Source organism: Ambystoma mexicanum, chromosome 6p (genome assembly GCF_040938575.1).
Source record: "Ambystoma mexicanum isolate Mex_15411 chromosome 6p, UKY_AmexF1_1, whole genome shotgun sequence".
In the NCBI taxonomy this organism is placed as follows: Eukaryota; Metazoa; Chordata; class Amphibia; order Caudata; family Ambystomatidae; genus Ambystoma; species Ambystoma mexicanum.
Window position 1 is genome coordinate 608,307,643 of NC_090935.1, and position 17,572 is coordinate 608,325,214.

General features: G+C 44.6%; 1 protein-coding gene across 1 annotated transcript in view; it reads right to left on the bottom strand.

Moving 5' to 3' along the window:
- The window catches only part of SV2C (synaptic vesicle glycoprotein 2C), an 865,364-nt gene that overhangs the window by 697,644 nt on the left and 150,148 nt on the right, over nt 1–17,572 (bottom strand). The window contains exon 2 of the mRNA XM_069627452.1: nt 11,119–11,810. Within this exon, the coding sequence (XP_069483553.1) occupies nt 11,119–11,692 (574 nt within the window). The 5' untranslated portion in view covers nt 11,693–11,810. The remainder of the gene's footprint in view (nt 1–11,118; nt 11,811–17,572) is intronic.

A 17,572-nucleotide genomic window follows, 5' to 3' on the forward strand; every position in this document is an offset into this window, starting at 1 on the left:
TGGGGGTACAGTCTTCTTCGCCTTGTGGTGTTGTTGCATTAGCTGGGTGCCCCAGAGTTGACATCAAGCATGATGACATATCTGGTCTTGCCCCTACATCTTGCTAATATAAAATAGCCTTAGTGCGGCTTAGAGGTTCAGCACTATTGACTACAGTTCTTCTTATTAAGATGTCAGGCACTGTCTAACACTTCAGATGTGTAGTGTTTAAATAGAGTGTAGACAATATTTGGTGAACAGCTAATTGTACTTTGCTTACACCATAGAACAGTATCACAATGTGGCCTTTGTTTCCCATGGAGGTCCCTTCCATTTGCTCTTTGGTGGGGGGCATTATTTCTATACAGAATTGCATGATAACGAAAGGGGGTTCTGTCTTGGAAGATTCTTAACACATGGCTAAGTTGATTGTCAGTCGGAGAGCATTTGCCTCATCCCTCCTGCACTTCAGGAAGGAACGGAGAGCCTGATCATGCCAAGCCTTGTCGCTTGTGAGCCCCTAAAAGAATAATAGAAGTTCTCCCACCTCCAACTGCTTCCTCACCCTGCTCTCCCTGTCAATCTCCCTCTGTAGCCTGCCCCTCTGTGTGTGCAGCACTGCATTGTTTTCTCGCTTGTTCCACACCATAAAACTCATCTTCATACGTCCACACAAACCGCAGATTGCTCTCCTGCTGTGGGCACCATCGGAGAGGCTCTACTGCTATACACCAAAAGACCCAACATGTTGGGGTACTCTGAGAACGCCATGTTCCTGTGGTATCGCATGGAAGCGGTATATTGCTTCACACTTTCCGTATAACAGAGAACAGGGCTCACGTCACGTGATCACATATTTCCAATATGAAGAGGAAACCATAATATAGTGATTTTTGCTTTGCAGAATGCACGGCCGCCCCCAAAGCACCCTGTTCTCTCCCCTAAACATCGATGGCATTGTAATACATCAATGGAGAAAAACAGCTCTGGGCTGCGTCAAATTTACAGAGCTGGGAATATGATTAGCTACCCAGGCTTTTCTGAAACGCAATCTCCCCTTTAGCATATGAAAAATAGATACATAGTAATTTCTAACGTTTTTAGGTAATCGTGTAAAAGGTTTTTGTTATTTTCCTCAACAGTACAAATGTTTGATTGAAACCGGCCCAAATGCGCGATACTGAAGATTCGGACCTTTTCCCACTCAACCGTCTCACCTACGCTCGCAATGGTCACAGGTATTGAATGCATCAACTCTTTGGTTTGTTTGTTTGTTTATTTATTTATAATGCGCACCAGACCCAAGGGTATCAGGGCGCAGGAACAAGAATATTTTCAGCTTACAAAGTTACAAAGTACATAGTTATAACGTGACAGTTAGATTACAATAGTGAAATAGATACGTACATTACATATATACACGTAGAGAGCTTACAAGTTACAAAATACATAGTTATAAAGTGACAGATTACAATTGTGAAATAGATATGTACAATACATATATAGACATAGAGAGATTGGACAGGAGAGAGAGAGGTGATCAGTCTGGATAGGAGTGTTAGTTTAAATTTACAATAGATATGAGGGGGATAGGGTAGGTGAGATTTTGGAGTAATGCTGTAGAGGTCAAAGTTTGTAGTAATAATGTCAATTCTGATAGTGGTCAGTTTCTTGGAACCAGTTAATGATGTTAAGGCTGAAGTTGGAGTAGGTTTGGTTAGCACTCTGAGAGTGGGGTAAGGAGTTCCAAAATTGGGCTGCCTTGACTGGAAACTGTTGCCTCCAACTTTCGTCAATTTGAAACTTGGGACTGTCAGACTGTTAGTGTAGGCCACTCTGGTGGGTTGGTAGAAGGGTTTTCTGTTAATCCTGTCTACGAGATAACGGGGTGCTGAATTATTAAGGCACTTGTAGGTTAGTGAAGCAGTTTTTAGCAGGATTATATCGTTTGTGGAGAGCCAGTTGTTCTGCCTCCTTACTTCCGAGATATGTTTTTTTGTAGCTATTCCTAGGGCTGCTCTCAGGGCGTTGTTCTGAAAGGTTTGAATTTTTCTGGTGATGTATTTATTGAAACTAATATATAGAGCCTTGCAATAATCCAGTTTGTACAGGATGAGCGCTCTAGCCAGTGTAGTGCAACTGCTTGTGGATAGGAATGGTTTGGCCGCCCTAATTAGTTTATATGCATAGGCCATGGAGGATGTTATCGCATTTACCTGTTTGGCCAATGTAAGGCTGGAATCCAGGTAAATCCTAGGGTTTTTGCCTCTTTGGCGACCTTGATAGTGTTGCCATCTATTTCAAAGGAGGTGTATTTATGGCCAAGTTTGTTGATATTAGGCATAGTTCCCAGAATGATGAGTTCTGTTTTGTCATCATTCAGGCATAGACCATGGAGTGCCATCCATGCCTGGATGATGAGGTAAATTCTATTCACCAAGGCCAAATCCTTATCATAATCCTCAGTAAGAGTTATGAGCATCTGGGTGTCATATACATAGTGTGACATCGAGATAAACCAGATCATCAAAAAAGGGCTTGGTAAATATATTATACATAGTGGGGGAGACACATGCCCCTTGAGGAACTCCACATGTGATGGGAATGGGGTCTGCTGCTGCTGTGAGAGGAAGACTCTCATTGTTCTACTGCTTAAGAAGGATTGGCCCCAGACAATGGCATGTTGAGAGCAGTGTGCTGGTGAATCGAGATGGTAACAAAGGACCTTGTGAACCATCAAGTCAAACGCTGCTGAGAGATCGAGAAGGAGTAGTAAGGCAGACTTCCCTTTGTCTCTCAGCTTGTCGACCGGTGCTATGAGGTTGATTAGTGCAGTCTCAGTGCCATGTTGGGGCCTGAATCCTGATTGCCGCACTCCTAGAAGTTAGTTCTGCTCAAGGTATTTCTGTATTTGGAGGTAGGCCACCCTGTCTAGGATTTTTAGAAGGAATGGCACTGTTGTGATAGGCCTGTAATTGGTGGGTAAAGAAAGATCTAGAGATTCATTTTTTAGGAGCGGACGAACCCAGGATTCCTTTAGGTTACTTGGGATGATGCCGTAGTGAATGAGGCATTAATGAGCTTAGAGATGAATGGAGCTAAATCTCTGGCTGCGTCTTTTATAATTTGGGCAGGACATTTATCTCCCTGACAGTTAGAAGGTTTAAGAGATAGAATGATTTTTTCAACTTTTAGGATTGAAACTTTAGAAAAGTTGAAGCGTTGTGCTGGTTTAGGTAGAGTAGGTGGCGAGCTGGCTTGTGTAGTTGGATTAGGTATGTTTAGTTTTTATGTTAGAGATTTTGACATGGAGAGTGGAGATTTTGTTTGTGAGGATATCGGAACACCAGGTTTTATCTTTTACACAGTTATCAGGTACGGTGATTGGATTCTCAAGTTCTTTCAGGATAGTAAACAGCTCCTTTGTACCTGATTTAGCTTGCAGGATCCGGTTGTTGTAAGTTTCCTTCTAGGTGCGTCGTATTTCATTTTTGTACTTAGTGGGTATATTAATGAGGTTTGCTTTATTTACACCTGAAGGTACTTGCCTCCAAGTTACTTCGCTTTTTAATTTTTCCTTTCGCAAGGTTTTAAGGTGCGGTGTTAACCAGGCATTCAAATATGCTCTGGGTTTGCTTTTTCTCATTTTAAGAGGGACAATGGTGTCTAGGGCTTCTGTCATGGCTTTGTTATATTCGTTTACTAAAGCCGTCGATCAATGGTATCCGGTAATGCATTGAGCGTGGGTAGTATTAGGGGTAGGAGTCTATCAGCAGATATATTCTTTTTGTTACTCGTTAGAAAAGGGGGTGCGATAGTGTTGTTTTGGGTTAGGGGAATTTTGGCATCCATTGTGAATGCTATAAGGAGTGGTCAGTCCATGACTGGGGGGTGATGGCAGTGATGGTGGTATTACAATTGTGATCTGCAACCCAGTCAAGTGTTCTGCCTTTCTCATGAGTTGGTAGGGTCACTTTTTGTGTGAAGCCAAGTTCAGTGAAGACATTAGCTATAGATGCTGCGTGTTTGTCTTTGGGTCATTAAGTCCCAGTTTTAGATCCCAAAATAGGAGTACCTGTGAGGTTATTTTTTTTAAATTGTCTGAGAGGATAGTATAATAGGTGGTTAGTGAGGGTTTGGGCATTTGAAATGGGTAGTTTAGCCGTGAGGGATTCGCAGGATTTGACATCCAGGGGGGCAACTAGTCTCATTGCTAGACTGGATTTGGCTATTATAGCTATGCCTCCTCCATGGGTTTCAGTTCTATCTTCTCCTAGAATAATGTAGTTGTCTTGCACTGCAAGCATAGGTCTGCTGCGGGGTGTAGCCATGATTCAGTAATGGCAAGGAAGTCATAGTTTCCTGCCTGAATAAAGTCAGCTACCTCTGTGGCATGGGCTACTAAGGACCTAGAGTTTATTAGGGCCCCTTTAAGGTTGGGATCATGAGTACCTGCCAATGGGCTAGGAGAGGCATTCATGTTGATTTTGTCTGTTAGGGATGGGTAGTGGGGTTTGTTCTGTTTGAGCTTTCTGTGGTTAGGTTTGTCATTCTCGGATGTGGTACCTAGTTTAGAATGATTCAAGTTTGTGGGTGAGATGATTTGTTTGTTATGGAGGTGTTTACTTTTTTGGGTGGTGACAGTTGTTAAATTGGCAGGTGGTTCGAATAATGTTGTCAGTCACGAAGGGAGTCTGGTGTTTTTATGCAGAAAATCTCAAGGTATATTGGTTCTGGGTGGACTCTGAGCGTGACCAAAGATAGATGAGAGTATGCTAAGATTGTTTAGTTCCAGAGGGTAACCTACACTGCCTAGTGTGGTTACCATGGTGTTGGTTACCGTATCGTTTGGAGTACTGGAGGAGTTGGTTGAATCTAGAACTAAGGTCAGTATGGTCCAGAAAAAGGTTGACAGATATGCAGTGGCATACATAGGGTACTTAAGTTGGTTGGGGTGGGTGATAGTCTGGTTTAGCTATGTACTGCTGCAGACAAAGGAGGCATGGGCTGGTTCCACTCATGGCAGTTAGCTATGTACTGCTGCAGACAAAGGAGGCATGGGCTGGTTCCACTCATGGCAGTTAGCTATGTACTGCTGCAGACAAAGGAGGCATGGACTGGCTCCACTCGTGGCAGTTAGCTATGTACTGCTGCAGGAACAGGAGGCATGGGCTGGGTCCACTTGTGGCAGTTAGCTATGTACTGCTGCAGGCAAAGGAGGCACTGGCTGGCTCCACTCGTGGCAGTTAGCTATGTACTGCTGCAGGCAAAGGCATGGGCTGGCGGTACGTTAAGATGGATAGGCCCAGTTACAAGCAGTATAGCTGAGATAGCGTTAGTAGAGGTATTCTCACTGTGTATTACCCCCCTCTTCCCCTAACTCTTCCGACCTTCTCTTGCAATACGAAGTGCCAACAGGCCTCCAAAATGGGAGCAGTCGCTCTGTACCAGACCCACTTATGATACGAGCTTTGAAATGTGCAACACTGAGTACACGCAGAATACTGAGTAAGACTGAATGCATGCGCCACAAGATTGCATTACATCTATCGATACATACATGTCCCCGTATAAGCATGTGTTTATCTTTAGAGGTGTGCATGTGTATAAAGGAGAGGCAGAGGGAGCAGCCCTGAAGTTATGTCAGTGCTGACGTTCTTTTAAAAAGGGCATTTTGGGAGGGAAATACCCTTGGATGTCCATAGACGAAACTGCGTCATATTTTCAAATATGTATTCCGCCCACCCTGCATTTTTTTTAGAAGAGTTTCATAAAGTGGCATCTGGTGTGAGGCAACGTTTTAAGGGGGTTACAAAATCTCACATGACCTTTAAACTCCAATAGAGCTTTTCCTCTCTCAAACTGCCGTACACTTTTACACTAAACTATAATTAGCAGTGAATGTCTTGTTCATACTGGAAGCTTCGCTTGGTTTGGTCACCATTTGGCCACCTGCTGTATTGGAATGTTGGGCGGGAGGTCTACAGCTGATCATGCAGTGTTAGAGGGCTTACATTTTGGTGATAATGTCTGTGGCAGTGAGCTTTGTAGACTAGTAATGATGCACCAACCCAAATCAGCAGTCCCCAGCAGTGTGAGGGCATTTAATCGTGGCGGGGGAGCTTCCACGAGCTGGTCCCACCCCCTGTCACTGGCATTATCGCTATTACCCCCCACACCTGGCCAGAATGTGTAGCATACTTTTTGATAAACCCATTTACGCTCTTAGGGAAAACACCTTCAACAAAAAAGAAATAAAAAATGGCTGCCGTGGAAAAGTGAATTTCATTAAATATATGCCCCCATTCTATTTGAATAGAAGGCGAAGGCACATCCTGGGCGGGGCCGGGCGGGATGGGCGGAGCAGCTCAGGGCCGGGGTAGCTGAAGACAGGTGTATACTGCAGGATTTCAGGAATGAGGCAGGTAGGGAGAAGAGGTAAACAGTAGGAGCAAGCGGTACTGTTAAGTGACCTCAATTCAGCACTCCAACTAAGTCAATGCCGAGTCTGGGATGCCCAAGGGAAGCCCTTAATTATATATTTTTATGACAAGTTCATAGATCTGGATGATAAACCCTTGTATAATGCCCCTCTCTTTGAATCCCCCTGACCTCACTGAGCCAAGAAGTAGGTTTGTTTTGCAAATTAAAAGATTTATTTTAAAAATTAAACAATGGCCCTCATTACAACCCAGGCGGTAAGTGTTTAACGGCGCCGTAAAGAGCGTCGGCGCCGTTAAACACTTACCGCCTGATTACAAGGTCCCTTAGCGGGATGGTGACTTTAACGCCTGCTTTTTGCAGGCGTTAAAAACCAACCCGCTAAGGGACCTTGGCGATAATTACGGCAACCGTAATTTACGGTGCCGTAATTATCGCCTTCCCCATTCCCATTATGCCCTATGGGGCAAAAATGGAAATGGGGAAGGGGCCATTGGTGAATGGGGAATTACCGCCCCACTCACCTTGTAATGGGGCGGTAATTCCGCCATCCACCATGGTGGAATCGTAACCTTAGAGGCATGGACCATGGTGCTAATAGCACCATGGTCCACACCAAGGTTGTAATGAGGGCCAATATATATATATATCACACTTTTATAAATACATTAATATTTGATAGCACACTTATGAATATGACAGTGATCAACAATGGATAATATTACACTAGCACACTTTTTTAATTACTTAGGAGTTGGTATAGAGAGGATAAAATAGCTGAGAATGCTTTTATGGTTTCAAGGAAATGCAATGATGGAAAAGAATGCAGCACAGAAATAAACTGAGATGGTTTCCACAAGAGATAATATGATCACTTTTTCTTTTGACAATTCACTCCCCCCTATGCAATATAAGGAGATGGAAGGAGAGCACAGGAATACAATCGAATGCAATACCAATTCAGTTGCCCCCTAGCAAGCTTAGAGCAACCGCTATGCTTTTAAAACATGCAGAAATACTTTTAATGTGATTCACAATGAAGTGAAAATATGCTAAAAATGATGTTAATTCCCTTTAGGAGATTCAGGATAGGTGACAGCTACTTTGAATTAGTCCAGGTCAACACTAGCAATGATTCAGGAGGGATTATCAGGTTGAAAACGAACTTCAGCAATGCAAGCAAGAGACAGCTATTTTTTTTAACGTGTGGTGAGATTGAGCTCATTTTCAATTCGCAGGACTTTTTACGAGTGCGGTTTAGGGCTTGTTGGAAAGCTTAGATTCTTAGCTTTAAGATGACAGTTAAATCTAGTTCCTAGCACGTATGGTTCAAAAGATGCGGACGATTTTGTGAGGGTAGATTTCAGAAATTAAATAATGATTCAGAATGGCAATTGACACTTTGACAGGTTTGAAATCACAGAATGCACATAGAATTTCAATGCAGTTCTAAATTGGTAGAAATGGTTTGAATTAGATTATTTTAAACTAAGAGATTGGTTTTGCACAGCTCTGGCTGGATACTCACTCCTAATTCTGGAAGGAATGGGCCTCGTCACAGATCTGCTCAACAGGTTTAGCTGCGGTTCTCTCTGCTCTGCTGGTCTGGATCTCTGGTTCTGCCAAAAGTTCTGGCCCTGCACAGCGGTCTGGTCTGGTCTCTGGTTTTGGCAAAAGTTCTTGGCACTGCACAGCGGTCTGGTCTCTGGTTTTGGCAAAAGTTCTTGGCACAGGGTTCTAGCCCGAATCACACAGCTCGCCCGGCTGTTGAATGGTTGCAAAAGATTTTGAGGCCTGCTGAAAAGGATTCAGCTTGTGGATTGGCCTCTCTGCTTCAAGTTCTGGAGTCTGAATTCTAAGTTCTGTGGTCCTTCTGGATATTGTCTGGTCCGGCGAAGTGCTTCGCAAGAAAGTGGAAAGTGAGTGTCCGTCCTGGGTTTCAGTGCGTCTTTTTATGTCTTTTGAAAGTGGGTGGGAAGGCTGACTTTCTATGCCCAACCCTCTGAGGATCCTGATAGGCTATAGGATTCTCTGTCGCCTGACTGGGGAACTGAATTGTGAGTCATCCGGCATCCTTTTTATGGCACACAGAAAGAACACTCCCCTTGTCACTTTGCACACAAATCTATTTTTGACTTAAATTCCTATTTATCTATGTACAATTTTTCTAATATTATATGTCCAGTTAACATATTTTCGGCAGCGCCAAACTATCCGATCCCTGTCTTTGTAAGATGTTGTGTTCACTTCTGACAGAATTCTGCCCTTTTCATCCAGAACACAACCTCTAAACTTTTCCAAAATGTACACAAATGTGCGGAAGGAATATGGGCAACAGATGATGAAGTGTCAGATTTTTAACATACATACATTTGGAGTGATACCCTATTTTCCTCTACTACCCCCCAGAATATACCACAGAGTCCTAACACCTCTTAAAATGTGCACAGAAATATCACATGAATCATGATATTATTGATATAATTTTGACAATTATGTACTATGAATTATCCATCTTTCTAAAATTATGCTCTGGCCGAGAGGGGTGTGGTTTCCCAAAGCACATGGGGGAATTTCTGGTTTGTCCACTTCCTCCAAGCTCAGCTGGCTCACAGAGGCAGTGCCCCTCCCATTTCCTTCCAAGAGGAAGCCATTTACAACCCCCTGATTTAGAAATTGCTTAGAGCAAAGGGAAGTTCATTGTTCTGTTTTCCTGCAGTCCCAGGCACCCCTCCCCTGATTCAATCAGAGAGGTGTGATCTCCTTTTGGTGGGGCAGCAGAAGGGAGGCCAGGCCTGTGAATGCAGTTGCTGGCCAAGTTTTAACTCCTTTTGGAGGTAGTTGCCGGGCAGAATTCAGTCCCTTTAAGCCAGGCTTCAGCCAAAGGTCACTTTTGTTCCCATTTTTCTTCATTCAAATCAAACTTACAATTTTGACACATGCAGCTAGAATGCTGATTCTAAGTTCAAAACCTATGACATTTAAACAGTTACAACCTATGTGACACTCAAAAGTAGGTCACTCATTTATTTTAAACATTTCGATTTTAGTGGCTTTAATCCAAGCTGCTGACATCCACAGCTCAGCCAGTTTTGTTATGAACATTATTTTAGGCTCTTCATCTTTCCAGATTTGGTATGCACACAAGACTTCAATCTACCAGACATCTGCTGGTGTTCAGTAAGATTTTTGAATATCTTGCAATGTTTGAAATAGGCATTTTGAGCTTGCATTCAGAGAACCAAAGGTGATTGCAAAGCGCTTTTTGAGCTAACAGGCACTGCTGTTTTTCCTTTGGCACCACGTTTCACTCATGGCGCTTCTGGCCCATCACGCTCGCACTGGTGGGTGGCGGGTCAGACGACCATTTTGGTGTGTGCAAAAACTGCGCGGTTTTCCTGGATTCCGGCGCAAATGTGGGCTTTTCCGCCATCTTGGATTTTCTAAGCCCACAGCACCAAATGTTGCAGCATAATAACTTGAACGTGGGTCGATACACTTGACAGTGCCCCAACAGGAAGGTTAGAACATTGTCTATGAAATGGAAGCTGGATGCTATTGGCAGGTAGAAGCCTGCTGGCCCAGCATTCCGGGATATAGGGCCTCATTACACGGACGGCGGAAACCATGGCGCTATTAGCGCCATGGTTCCTGCCGGTATTTTACCGAGTCCGCCTTGGTCAATGGGGGAATTACCGCCCCATTCCAAGGTTGGCGGGCGGTAATTCACCATTCACCAAAGCCCTTCCCCATTCCCATTTGAGCCCCCGTAGGGCTCAATGGGAATGAGGAAGGAGCAAATAACGGTACCGCTATTAGCAGCACCGTTATTTGCCCTGAAGTCTCTCAGCGGGTCCCTTCCTTTACGTGTGGTCTGGCCACACGTTAAGGACGGGACCCGCTGAGGGACCTCGTAGTATGGCGCTAAGGGATTACCGGTGCCCTTTCCGGTGCCGGTAATCCCTTAGCGCCATCCGTGTAATGAGGCCCATAGTCTGTCCTACCCTTTGGTAGCTACAATGTTTGCACAGAGAAACTGTGAAAACATCCCATTTCTGCACAGATAACAATGTTTATGATCAGTTGCACACCTGCCTACTTATTGAGGAAATCAAGAATATTTTCTATGCTTTTTGCTACATAATACGAAATATGAATCGATAGGAGTCAGGTTCCAGCATTCAATAAGCACGTTTCTGTTTGGAATACACAAACATATTGTTCATGCCACATTAAAGGAAACTAAACACTGTGCTATGAGAAGGAAATGCTGCGTTCCTGTGACTTACAAATCCATTTTTACCAAATTGCGTAATTCATATTTGTATCTCTTGTTAGGATATTTCTATTGCACATTGTGCCCCTGAATTAGGGTTTTCAACCATGTTAAAAAGATTGTATCCTGTGCAATATGGTGCAATAATGGCACATAGGGCTCTGTTGATATGTAGAAAGCACTTGATCCTTTGACCTCATGGTTTTTGTTGTCACCAGAACCTCCAGATGTCAATAGTAGGCCAAAACACACGACAAGCTCGTTTGTACCCTCCATACATGTGCAATGCAAAGTGCATGCATGCATATAAACATAAACTCAACAGATACAACATGTGCGGGCATGTAGATTATGAAATGAGTGTGAGTAGATGAGCTCAAAAAGGGTTGGACAGCCAACAACAAAACAGAGATTGCACTCACCGAGCCACCCAGATCCTGAATTGGGAATGCACATGTCAGTTTCCGCACTAGGTAACACGAATCCAACCACAAACACCTCCACTCCATCAGCCATTAGTGCCATCCCAAGGACGAAGAAGAGGGACCACTGAAAGCGGCCATGCCCACACTCTTGAATGATGAGCTCAAACTGCTGAGCCAGCTCTTCTTCGTCGGCTTTCCTCTCGGTTTCCAGTATACTGCGGTCCTTGTACTCGTCAGGGAGGGGCTGCCCTAAGGCGACCAGGCCATCCTTAGCGTGGCCATGATTTGGGATCCCTTGATATTCCCCTTCATAAATCTCATCGTCTTCATCATGCCCTTCTGTGGCCTCGCTAGAACCCTCATCATCGTTGGCTTCCCCGTTATATCCTCCTCCTCGGACATAATAATCAGTATCGTCCTCGTCCTGAAACTGGGCGTATGATCGCTGTGTGTAGCTATCCTGAGCTTGATCGATCACTTTATTGGCCTTTTTGGCTGTTTGCTTTTTTACCTCCTTGGCAATATCTTTCGCCCCCTTCACCAATGAAGTCCTGTCTCTATAATCTTCCATCTTGTCTAAATGGATGGTTGACGGTCTAATATAGATGCTGCGTTCCCTGGTTATGGGTTATATTTCCTGAAGATAACGCTGGAAGAATATTGCAGTCAGCTTGAACTCGGAAGGGAACCTGCGAATGACAACAAAAAATACATATTTATTCGACCATGGAGCACCTAATTCTATGTATTACATTCTTAAACGAGTTAACACATCTCCCAATGTTTTATGTATTTCAACATCGTCCTCCTCCTCAATCAACTCCTATGTAGAGATTCTGCTGATCAGACACCAGAATTCTTAACAATATAGTTAGAGATGGAGCAGTTCAGAACTGTGGGATTTACTCTTTTTTTCTAGAGGTGACAAGATGGTCGCATCACAACATGCACGGATAGGGGCTATCTCAGACAACAATTTAAGCAGAGGCGGGTGGAGGTGGTATCCTCCTTTTGCCACCCCCACTGCCTGATTATAAGGTGGGGCATGGGGAGCAATCCCAAACAGTATCTACGCATGCCACATCTAGAGTTTAATGATGATCTAACGGTACAAGTGGATAGTGATAGCGTTCATGTCGTCCGCATCAACGCAGGATTGGTGTTATTCCCCCGCAACTAGATAAAACGGATGATAGCTGGGGCTCACAGAGAGGCTCATGAAGAGGGTACCTGACCCTTCTGGCCCAGCTTTGAGGTGGCAGCGAAGAATCATGAGCCTCCAATGGGGGCCCATTGGCCTGTCGTGTTGTGCACAGAATTTCCCAGAAGAAGATCTTAGTGTTTCGACCAGGCCGATAGCCCACATCTGAGCTGCTTTTGCCAGGTCAATATCTTAATGAGGCCCATGAAGCAGACACACATAAACATTTTTTATACAAAACAAATGAAACGGTACGCACGATGCTCCTTATTTAAATTGCATAGCACATCGGAATTTGTATGTTCTCTGTTCATAATGTTATTCTTTCAAGCTTATTATGACTAAATCTGGAATCAGCCACTGAGCTCTTTGGTGCCATTTGCTTAACAAACCATTGATTTCGCTTGAAATAGAATTTGGATGGGCTGGTAATTCTTGATCATCCTGCAGGTATTGTTACAACACACGGCATCAATGAGCCTGTGAAGGAGACTTATGAGAGAGAAGACAACTGCTCCATAATAGCTTGACTTCCTTCCATAAAACTAGACAACTACAAAACACCTCAGCCCTTAGTAAACCATGAGCCTTAATGGAGACAGTCGCGATAAACCTTAAAATAAAAAAGAAAATGATCCTAGCACATTCATGAGAGCATGCTATGTATGTTATGTTGTTATATATGATATCCTGTAATGAAAACATGGAGGGGTTGGACCCAATAATTGCGACTGTGAGTAGCGGCCCAGTCTTAATGAGAACAATGAGAGTGCTGCGGAGCAGACAAGGGTCTCATGAGGAGAGGGCACAGGACAGAGAAACCTGGAAGGGGCGTGTAGCTTTTAGAGAATGGGGTGCCCCCCATTTATAGAGCTTACTGTCTCAGTGTAGCGGGATACTCCATGCTTCAAGGATCCATATAAAATAATGCTGACCCAGAGTGAGTGAATGATAACAGTTATTATGTAGCGCTAGCTCACCCCAGGGTATCAAAGTTCTGTAATAACAGTTGATATCATTACCGACCGCATGATACTCAATTTATCGACCTCGGAAGGGTGAATGGATGAGTCGGCCCCACCGGGATTCGCACCTACAGGCTACACAGAGACATTACTAGGGGGGCTGAAGGGGCTGTAGCCTGTGTCTTTTGGTTGTAGCCTCAGAGAGAACCTCATTGGCTACCACCAAAAGGCTACCTAGACCTGAATCCTGACATTATCGTAGCCCCGGATCTTTTCCAGAGCTAGCAACACCGCTGACATGCACAGATGTCAGAAACGAGCGCTCAGCTGGCTGTGCTATCTGACCGGCTCAATGAGTGAAACCTGCACGTGACTCATCTCCTCAAACTGGAGCCATTGGTTCTGGTGGTGAAATGCCTGGGTATGGCACCAGGGAGCAAGCTCACTGAAAACATGCAAGTCAGTGAGGTTGGTCAGAAAAAGTGGTTGTAGACATTTCTTTTGAAGTTACCTGTTAGCGGTGTATCCAGAACTCCACACCTGTAACTCAGATTAGACAGGTTCCCTAAAATCATCAATCTGACCGATTGCTAGTCATGTCACACGTCTCATTTCCAGGTGTGTGGTGAGACGTGGATGGCTTTCCCAACATTTATACCTCTGACCCCAAATCTTCCCCATCCAGAAGACCCGGTCCAATAATTACAAACGTGTGATTGTGTGGTTAAAGTCTGTGCCGTGCAGCACCGTTCTAGAAACGCACATGCTCATTCCATGCGTGTTAGGCCTGAAAGTGCCAGCCAACACGTCCGCATTTAAAATGTGTGCACACGTGGGTGGCACTTTTTGCTGTTTGCCTGGCATCGGCATCATATTGATATTACAGAAGGGGCCACTTGCCCCTCTTCATATTACCACATGTGCAACGCCTTTTGAGGAAATGCCTACATTTGAATGTGCGCCCACAATTGCATGGGTGCGAATCCCAGGGGAATTACGGTATCCCTCTTGATTGTGGGCGTGCGTCACATCAGCCAAGTATATAAATGGAATATTAACACTAAACACGTGCCTCCTTGAATGTGCCACTCATTATGAACCATCCCCATGCCACCCTTTGCCATGGATCAATAACAAAAAAAATCAAGAGGAGAAATCCTCAAGCAATTAGACAATCTTTGGACATATTTATTTTGATCTGAAAGACAGTTTTTAAAGTTTACATAGCTTTCGCTAAGCACGAAAGTACTACGGACAAAATTCATACAAAAAACAGGGAGGCACAACTATGCACAATCCTCAAAGGTGTGGAGGAATAGCTCCCTGGTACATAGCACAGGGGAGTACAAATGTTAAGTGGGAGGTAGCTCGAGTGAGTGCTGCCCGAGGCTGCTATTCAGTCCGGGTGTGTTAAACAAACGGTGTACACAACACTATATAGAAACATACAACAAGGTTTTTTTTTAAACAGTTGTGTCACAGGTCATTTGATGGAATTTTGCCCGTGGTACTTTCGTGCTTAGCGAAAGCTATGTAAACTTTAAAAACTGTCTTTGAGATGAAAATAAATATGTCCAAAGATTGTCTAATTGCTTGAGGATTTCTCCTCCTGATTTTTTTGTTATTGACATATGTACCCTCCTGGGCATATCAGGACTCCGCCAGGCGCCCTTTGCCATGGGGCAGGGAATATCCCACGGCCCCTTGCATAGTCAGCTCAGATGCAGCACCCTGTCCAGTGCACCTCCAGCCACAAGGTCAGTGTTTGCATCATCCACAGACTGACAGAGCAGTGGATGCCCACACCACATGTGCACCGCGCTTTGCCAGTGCACAATCCGAAACTACTTTGTTTTTTAAGGTCAAGTACTAGATGATCCTGGTGTGCACATGGTGCAGCCTGTGTCCATGGCACTGAGCACGAAAATGTTCTTTCCTTAACCAGGTATTAAGGATTTTAAGTCTGTGTAGATAGTAATTACCTTACTAAAGACGCTGGTTCTGTGGCAAAAAATGTCACAAGCTATTTATAGCTTTCAGACTTGTGGGGCTGGCGCGTTGGTAGTTCCGAGAGACGATAAACCACAGCTCCACCCCCAGCTGGGGCGTGAAAGCCATTCGCAACCCTGGATTTACCGGGATGGGGATAATTTTCTTTGTTTTGTTCGTTCGACGGGAGATGAGCGCTGCGCAAGCCCATCTCCCATCTGAGAAAATAAAATGTAGAAAAATGGCCACCACAATTGAAATGGAAAAGGCACAAGGTCCCTTTTTGGATGATGGCGGCCATGGAAAACATGTTCCAAAATGGCCACCGTCATCTGAATAGGGACCTAGTGCCTTTTCTATTTTAATGGCAGTGGCCAGAGGAGCTCCGGTCCCCTGCAGGTAAGTGGGGGGGAAATCAAGTGATTTGGGGGGGAGCTAACAGGGAAAGGCTCCCTGTTGCCTCCCTAAATTAGAGAAAGAAGGAAAGAAAAAGCACCACCCGGGGAAGGGCCTCGGGTGGCTGGAACAACGGGCGGGGATTGTGGATTCTTGCCCACTGTTTCAGCCACCTGATTGTCTAAGCACCCATCTGCGGGTGCGAATTATTCATCCTCCAAAAATAAAAATGATGCCCTGATTTTACCTACAGCTACCTGTGCTGTAAAACTTGCATTGGGTAAATGTTTTAAATTGCCCAATAAAAACTTTACTTGTCAAATTCCGTATGCTGAGAACACTGGGTGTTTTGTGTTGACCATCCCCTGCTCTGGAGAACACAGGCAGAATCCTGGCCATCAGGAGGAAAGTACTCCCTGCCGACCACCTCTGATAGGTTGGCAAGAGCTGGTAAACCTCCTGCATCAGCTTCACTGTCTGTGTTTACCTTCCAGCCTACAGCATTTCCCTTGTGCAATGTTACCCTTGCCACAGCAGAAGGCGGCAGTGCACCAGGCGTGCGTACCACAGTATATACAATACTGATGCCCGTGGGAGTGGGAATAGTCTGCAGAGCCGCATGGTAAGGGGCTACGTACATTTTGCATCAACAGTTGAAGAATGTTCGTTCTTAATAAAGTGAACCCCGGTAGTCCGATGGCTTCTGTTGGGAGAAGCCCTTTCCTAAGCAATCAGGTTCACTTCGACCTTGTCCGCCAAAGTACCCATTCATTAAACCACTATTGGGGGCCATGTAGTGCCCCAACAGACTGCATCTGTGACGTTCGGACGCATGGCCGAGGTCTGCTGAAATATTGGCGACCCAATAAGCCTGCAGGCACCGCCCGCCACCGTGGTTATTGCAAGCATGGCTGATACAGCAGGAACACCCCAAAGCAAACCCCGAGGCCTCATGGGTAGCGCTCTCCAGCCTGCGTTACCTCATGCATGTGGTCATGAAGGGCAGCATAGAGAACACATACAACACTTCTTTAAAAACATAATTAAAAGGTACACATAGATATATAATACCTTTTCAAAACGTCTTATGACGTAATAATGCACTACACACCTATTTACACAGTACTTATTAACAGTATATCAGTATAAGAGAATTTATTTGAAAGACAGCTTTTGGCCAGAAGGGCTCTCCTTTCGTTATTCATTGTCACTAAGAGATATCCCAAAGCAGTCTCCTGAAATCATAATACCCAACGGAAATCCACCAAAGGAGCTGCTCCAAGTCCACCCCTGTCCGTCTCAGTTGGCGGCGGTTCTATTTGAGAAATTGACTATTTTCGTAAATGTCTAAAAAATGTGAAACACATTTGTTTTTTTTAAAAATAAATATTGCGGTTAATGCTTAACGGGGTTCCACCCTTCTTCCCCATTGCCCCTACCAATTCCCACCTCCTTTTCCTTTCCCTCCCACACCTTTTTACACCATTCTTCTCACTTTTCCCCACCTTTCCGTTCTATGCCAACTAGATACATATGGTTGGTTGGACAATTCATTAGCATGAGCTTGAAAAATGAGGGTTCCCCTTTTTTCGCACATGCATGACTGCAAACCTTTCCAGCTGCCTCTCATATTAGCAACGGCGCGTGAGGCATCCCTTGCCGAACATGATCTTACACCAGCCCGCCCTGAGGATGGGAGCTAGCCACACTGGGATTCGTCACAGAACCAATCAGGCCTGTTGAATTGCGAATAAAGGCTGAGAGGACACAATTTGAGTTTGAATTGATACAGGTGCGCGCCATCAGTACACCACCGCCATCTGTGATCTTCTAACGCATAGCTTTGCGGTCCTGCAACCGTTCTAACGTTCTCATTGAAAGCCCCGATCTACTGGCGCAG